The 7,040-nt window shown below is 35.4% G+C and overlaps 2 protein-coding genes across 3 annotated transcripts; one reads left to right on the top strand and one right to left on the bottom strand.

Moving 5' to 3' along the window:
• Positions 1 to 31: 31 nt before the first annotated feature.
• Positions 32 to 7,034, bottom strand: LOC109588211 (intracellular protein transport protein USO1-like). The gene is made up of 7 exons (XM_020004392.1): positions 6,892 to 7,034; positions 6,123 to 6,259; positions 5,688 to 5,859; positions 3,083 to 3,241; positions 2,297 to 2,479; positions 456 to 1,389; positions 32 to 251 (listed from the first exon to the last, which is right to left on the bottom strand). Exons 1-7 carry the CDS (start codon positions 6,928 to 6,930, stop codon positions 184 to 186), a joined length of 1,692 nt encoding a protein of 563 aa, XP_019859951.1. The 5' UTR covers positions 6,931 to 7,034; the 3' UTR covers positions 32 to 183.
• On the top strand, positions 4,118 to 5,251 carry LOC100633103 (ficolin-1-like). Of its 2 annotated transcripts, none has more exons than XM_020004393.1 (3): positions 4,118 to 4,229; positions 4,279 to 4,373; positions 4,524 to 5,251. In XM_020004393.1, exons 1-3 carry the CDS (start codon positions 4,163 to 4,165, stop codon positions 5,070 to 5,072), a joined length of 711 nt encoding a protein of 236 aa, XP_019859952.1. In that variant the 5' UTR covers positions 4,118 to 4,162; the 3' UTR covers positions 5,073 to 5,251. The 2 variants fall into 2 exon arrangements, with proteins under 2 accessions (XP_019859952.1, XP_019859953.1); XM_020004394.1 differs by having other exon boundaries at positions 4,121 to 4,224; positions 4,277 to 4,373.
• Positions 7,035 to 7,040: the final 6 nt, after the last annotated feature.

Here is a 7,040-nt window from a genome sequence, read left to right on the forward strand (position 1 = left end):
TATATAATTTATTCTTGCTTTTGTTTGCCTCTTTTCTGTTCTCCTTTTTTGCCTCCCTCTACTACATGTATCTCTTGTGTTTGTTTCTTAGGCCACTTATTATTATTGTAATTAATAATAATAATAATAATAAAATAATAATAATGAGATTATTAATGGAAAGCATGAAAAAGGGATTAGTCCTTACCAGTGAAAATAGCGTTGACCATCTTTATAGGTTCCGTCATAACTTTTACCATTTGTTCCTTCTCCTAACAAAATAACAGTTATAAAGAAATATAAAAATAATCTTTACTATTATTACCATACAGCACAATTTTTGAGGGCTGTAAGATTTGCAAAAATTAATTTATAGTACGGGTCAAAAAGCCGAACAATATAATTTTGCAAATTTTTTTGGCAAATTCCCAAAATTTGTAGCCCTCAAAAATTACAGTATTACTGCATTAGCATACTTGGTAGCTCCAGTTCAACACCACACTGTTCCTTCCCAATATATCTCAGGAGTCCTTGCTCATAGATACCATCCTTCCTCTTCACTACTACTATACTGCCTATCGGCATCTCTTCTAATACTCCAGGCACTATCACTGACTGCTTCTCTCCGGTCTTTGTTCTTACAATCACTTGAGATGATGTTGAAGTAGTTGCTTTAGAAGCTCCTCTTAGGTGAGTATGACAGGGAATTGCCTCTTTGCTACTTTTGTGGATTGATGATCGAGTATGACGTGAAAGTGATGGAGAAGTTTTTTGTTTAATGTCTGTGGAGTGTTTTGTAGTTGGAGCTGAGGGTCCTGATTGAAATGAGTCGCTGACAGCTGTTAGATACAATTCATTATCTTCCTCCATCTCTTCTTCATTACTTACATGTACATGCTCTGCCTCCTGATTTGCATCACTATTACCTCCTCCATCATCATCATCATCATCATCATCATCATCATCATCTCTATCAGTATCATGTGCAGCAAGACTCTGTAGTAGTTGCTCCTTCTCTTGTAACTGGCTATGAAGCTTTGCTATGGCTTCCTTAGAACCTTTCTTGAGTTCAGAGAGCTCGCTCTTTCTTTTCTTATACTTGACAGCCCAGGCTTGCTTCTCTTCCTGATACTTCAACAGTTCTTCTCTAAGGCTCAATATGGTGGATTCTTTCAGTGATAATTGTTCATCATATGAAGCTCTTAGGGTCTTCATTGCTTCCTTTGTGGTGTCCCTCTCTGTCTTGTACTTGCTAATCCTTTGCTCTATTTTAGCTATTGTTTCTTCATTCAGGGCAGCATCAAGGTGTTCCTTCAGCTCACGGTTACCCTCAGTGTGGAAGTGAAGTGATTCCGTTAATTTTGATATCTCTGTCTCCTTCTCTTTGAGTTTTTTGGACATGGACACCACCTACAGCACAGCAGACAATAGAACAAAGAGTTAATAGTATGAAATAACAATAGACAAATATTTGTTTCTGATTTTAAAATGAGCATTTTCAAAACCAACCAATTTTTGAAAAATACTTAAGCTTGCTATAGCCCATGGTTTTTTCAAAAAATGGCTCCAAAATCATCCCAAATTTTTATTACATTTTTTGATACATATTAATGTCCTTATGCTGTGTACAAAGTTTGAGCTGATTCTGACAAACATTTTTTGAGTTATGGCCATTTAAAGAAATCGGCCATTTTTGAAAAATACCCAAGGCTATGCCCATGCTTTTTTCCGAAAAATGGCTCCAAAATCACCCCAAATTTTTAATACATTTTCTGATACATATTGATGTCCTTATGCTATGTAGAAAGTTTGAGCTGATTCCAGGTTCAATTTTTCAAGTTACGACCATTTTAAGAAAATGCCAAAAAATGTGAAAAATACCCAAGGCTATAGCCCATGGTTTTTTCCAAAAAATAGGTCCAAAATCACCCCAAATTTTATTACATTTTCTGATACATACTGATGTCCTTATGCTATGTAGAAAGTTTGAGCTGATTCCGACAAAATTTTTTCGAGTTACAGCCATTTTAAAGAAAATGCCAAAATTTTGAGAAATACCCAAGGCTATACTATAGCCCATGGTTTTCCCGAAAAATGGGTCCGAAATCACCCAAAATTTTTATTACATTTTTTGATACATATTGATGTCTTTATGCCATGTAGAAAGTTTGAGCTGATTTCGAAAAATATTTTTCAAGTCATGGCCATTTTTAAAAAATCAGTAAAAATTTTGAAAAATACAGTTTTCTTTCAAAAATTGGCTCAAAAATTACCCCCAATTTTATTCAAAGCCATTACATAATTACATATACTGTACCTCTTTCTTTAGTTTGGCATATTTCTCTGGATCACATGATTCGACTAGTTCAGCATTTCTCTGTGACAGTTCAGCCTTCTCAGCCTTCAATGAGTGTATTGTATTCTCCATCTTAAGTCTCAGACTCTGTAGCTCCTGTACTTGTCTCATACTATCATGTCTTGAATCTGATGATGACTGGCTCTGCATGCAATTAAAAACATACATTATGATACAACTGTACTGTAGACAGGTTTACAGTTTAGTTATAGTTAAATATACATGTATAAAGGACTGTTATGCATCAGTGAATCAATGCCCTGTACAAGTAACTCAAATTAATAGTGACTGAGAATTAGTCCAAACTTTTAATACTGAAATACAGTACTAATCATGGGCAGTTGTAGAAATTTGGTTTGACCTGGGCATCAATAATTAGTGGGTGTGGTTCCATACATTTTTGCAAGGAAAATGGACAATACTGATCTATAACTTCATTGAGATGGCTTCTTAGCATAAAACAACAAAGCCTGTTGAACTACCACAGTTTACACTGGATGCCCACACCAGAATCATGAATATAATTATTTATCAAAAAGTCAACGTGGGCATTGCCCCCTATGCCCAGGCCTGCAACCGCCTATGGTACTAATACTGTAGTCATCATAAAATTGAGATAATTTCAGAGTTCAATTTTAACATAAGACATACATGTACATGTACACTGAGTACATGCCTATAATTGACAAAAATTCTGCCTGAAAAAATTTGCTACTACACAGTATTACTCCATTCCTCTTCTTTTACCTTCAAGTGTTGTTCCAGCTGTTCTTCTGCTGCTAGTTTGTCTATTGAAAGTTGAGCTAAGAGACTCTTCAGTTCATCCATTTCATTACTCAATGACTCAGCTCTGTCTCTCCATGCATCACACTTCTCTTGTAATGTCACCAGCTCCAACTCACCAAACTACAAGTAATGATAAAATAATGAAAATAAAGTTACAATCAGTATCATTTTGTGAAGGACAAAATAATTGCAAATTGACATATAGTGTTTGAATAGGGTATCTTGCATGGATTTTGGAAATTTGTGGTCACTTGTATATACAATTATAATGTTTCAAAATTGTGAGTTTTATTTTAGCAAATATGACTATGAATAGTCACCAAATCTGTCAAGTTTTAGATTCTCCAAATCACCAGCCATACAACACTAACAGTGCTTGTACATGAAACTAGTCAATCAGTTTTCACAGCACTGTTCAGTATTGTTGTAATAACTTCAAGCAGTGTATACAGTTTCATGATATATCGTAGATTAGGAAATTAGTGTGGTAGAAAATTTTTGTGTTTTAAAATTGTGCTGTGATTTAATTTTTACTTAAAAAATCACTGTGTCATGTATTATTGAATGTGGCATGTACTGTAATTATATGGATGATCTAATTTTTTGAAATTCTAATTCAGTAAAATTTAAATCGCAGTAAAAATTTCTAGATAGACAGTAGTTTATTTAATAAATGCTTTTATAAACTTCGATCTCCTTCAATAACACCAAACTATTGTACATGTACCTGTGTGTTCTGCAATAATAAATACTCTCCATTGATTCAGTGTTTTGTTTTTCCTACAGAGTTTATAGTTAACACATTAATGATTGGCACCTCAGTGTTTATGTTTCTAGTATTTCATGAATAATAATATCAATAAATATCAAAACAAAAACACCTTGTGATCATAATAGTGAGTCTGTATGGTACTACAGTATCCTTTATGAAGCAAAACTTGCAGCTAAAGTTGAAAAATAGCAAAACGGGTATAAAAACCAGTCACTCACTGCTGGTAAGTCTCAGTTCATATTTGTAGCTATACAAGACTTAAAGAGAATATGTCTTATTGGTTTTTACTGGTGAGTTGGTTCATTCTTGTGATTGTTACTGGACAGTCATCATCAGGTATACTATGGTAATATTACAATTGAAGTTTATTGGTCCCATACAATAGCTTGCATCCGTCGAGATTGTAAGGAGCTGTATGATGCAGGCTACAGATGCAGTGGAGTATATAAAGTGAAACCTGATGAACTACCAGCCTTTGAGGTACATATAATATTAATATAATTGGTACAAGCCTATGCAAAAGTACCTCTGAAATGAGGACACTCTGTATTAAGGACAGGTAGTGTGGGCCCAATTGTGTCCTTAATAAAGAAGCTACACTGTACATATAATATAACTTATATTCAATAGGTATATTGTGATATGAGTAAAGGAGGTGGCTGGACTGTATTTCAAAGGAGAATGGATGGTTCTGTTAACTTCTACCTCAACTGGGCTGACTATGTTAAAGGATTTGGAGACCTCAACGGAGAGTTCTGGCTGGGACTTAACAAAATAAACCGACTCACAGCAAGAAACCCCAGTTTTCTCCGTATAGAACTGGAGGACTTTGCAGGGATAAAAAAATATGCTTATTACCACACCTTTGGAGTTGGGAATGCAGCTAGTAAGTATAAACTAACTGTCACTGGATATAAAGGAACTGCTGGAGATAGCCTGAGCTATCATAATGGAATGAAGTTCTCTACCAGAGATCAAGACAATGATCTTGGCCGCTCAGAAGACTGTGCAAAACGTTATAAAGGAGCATGGTGGTATAAGCACTGTCATCAATCAAACCTCAACGGTCTTTATTTGGTTGGGTCTCACTCCTCATATGCCAATGGTGTCAATTGGTATCATTTCAAGAGATACCACTATTCACTGAAGACATCCCAAATGATGCTTAGAAGGAGATAAGGGAGTCAGTCAAATCAACTAACATTGATGGACACTTGGACAGTAGCTAGTTACTTCAAGTAGATATAGCATTAGGACTTTTATGAGTAGACATGTACATGTACAGTACATGTACATGTAGCATTTTGTAGTAATCTGTAGTATTTTGGTTTTTTTGCTAAAATATTTCACAAACTTTGTCTCTTTAATATAAAAATACACACACACACGTACATGTACTACAGCAGGAGTGCGAATGGTAATAAGAATATTAGAAAGACCGTAAAACATTTAAGGGGCTCCGCCTCCTGGGTGACCACACCTCCTAGTCACGCCCAGATGTACATACACATGTATACAAAAAGATTTCATCTGAGTGTGCTTTGCTCAAGAAATGTACATGTACATGTACATGTAGGTTGGGAATATAAATACAAATTTATCAATAGTCCCCATGGGGCCCCCTTGAAGCTAACATCACTAAAATTTTGAAATTGTGAACTAAAATTTTTCTACCCCAGCCATGTACATGTACATGTACATAGCAAGGAACATGTTAAGGTATTTAAATGCACACATGAACATGTACACATGACATATATGTACATGTACATTATAGTGCATGTACTACAGTACCTTTGGGTCGGGTTTTCCACTGAGTCTGTCCTGAAGTGATTGTATTAGTCGGTCCTTAGCCTCCATCTCTTTTAGAAAGGATTTCATTTGAGATCTGTTACCCTCAACTTCCGCTTTTAGTTTCTCCATAACTTCAATTTTAACAGTACTATCAGCACTTAACGTACGGACCCTGTAATGAAATACATGTACATGTACATGTACCGCATAGCTGCAAATTTTTATGGATTTAACTTTAAAATTCTATGAACTGATCAAACAAGAATGTCAACTGTGTAAGTTTATGATCAGGGATCAAGATCAAGATCAGGGATCAAGATCAAGATCAGAGATCAAGATCAGTGATCAGTGATCAAAGTTCACACACTAAATTTATAGTCCAACTTAAGCATACTAGCAGTACGTGTACAAATGCTTCCCATCTCTTCCTCTTACTTCTCAATGTCCTTCTCAAGTGATGATATTTTCTCTTGATACTCAATCTGTTGTTTCTTACAAAACTCCATTGCTTTAGAGTAGAGCTCCTGCAGTTTGGCACTCTGCTGGGTGTAATGATGAGTGGACTGGATAGTCTGAGAGAGAGAGAGAGGGAGAGAGAAATTATAATTACACAAGTACACATACGTGTACATGTTTTAGTAGGCACAAAAATACAGCCCTATACTAGTGATTTTATTATTGTTGTGAAATTGTAAAATTTCCAAAATTGAAACTTCCTAAAAACCACCCAATATAGTGTACAGTGAACATGAATGTGAATGTAACAAGCATAACAGTGTAAAAAATATTCCTATAATTGATTTCACTACCTTGCAAGTATAATTTTGTCATTATTAAGACTTATAGAGGTTCTCTCTACCTTATAATGCTTCTAGAGAAGTCTTTAGACAGTATCTCTATGCTCTCTTACTGTTAGAAAGCTCTTAACTTTGTCCCATGTGTAAACCGCCATTTTGTTTGCCGTGGCCACACCCACTCATGTAAAGGAGTGTGGGGTAAGGCGTGTTATTTCTCCAATACAACGTGTATAGAAGAAATGTAAGTGTGGACATACAAATAAATATATATATATATATATATATACATAGCGCGAAGGTGAAATCAATTATAGGAACGACCTGGGGGCTACGCCCCCAGGTCGTTAAAAACAAACAATAGAAGAAACGTGTACATGTACATGTATACACAATATTAATGTACATACTTTTGATTGGTCGTTCATGAGTGAAGCGTATTCCACCATTTGGTTCTCGAGTGCAGTGATACGATCCTTAGCTTCAGTCAGTTCCCTCTCTTTATCATCAACCTCTCCTTCTTTCTCTTCAAGTTGCTCTCTTAACTCTTCAACAAGAC

The sequence above is a fragment of the Amphimedon queenslandica genome, unplaced genomic scaffold, assembly GCF_000090795.2.
Source record: "Amphimedon queenslandica unplaced genomic scaffold, v1.1 AMPQUscaffold_12233, whole genome shotgun sequence".
Classification (NCBI taxonomy): Eukaryota; Metazoa; Porifera; class Demospongiae; order Haplosclerida; family Niphatidae; genus Amphimedon; species Amphimedon queenslandica.

Bases quoted from the DNA above. Each gene is read 5' to 3' on its own strand.
- LOC100633103 (XM_020004393.1), top strand. From the start codon at position 4,163: ATGTCTTATTGGTTTTTACTGGTGAGTTGGTTCATTCTTGTGATTGTT. The intron at 4,230-4,278 runs GTATACTATGGT...CCCATACAATAG, and splicing joins TACTGGACAGTCATCATCAG to CTTGCATCCGTCGAGATTGT. The intron at 4,374-4,523 runs GTACATATAATA...TATATTCAATAG, and splicing joins ATGAACTACCAGCCTTTGAG to GTATATTGTGATATGAGTAA.
- LOC109588211 (XM_020004392.1), bottom strand. From the start codon at position 6,930: ATGGTGGAATACGCTTCACTCATGAACGACCAATCAAAA. The intron at 6,260-6,891 runs GTATGTACATTA...TCTCTCTCTCAG, and splicing joins TCATGAACGACCAATCAAAA to ACTATCCAGTCCACTCATCA. The intron at 252-455 runs GTATGCTAATGC...TTATTTTGTTAG, and splicing joins TGTTGAACTGGAGCTACCAA to GAGAAGGAACAAATGGTAAA.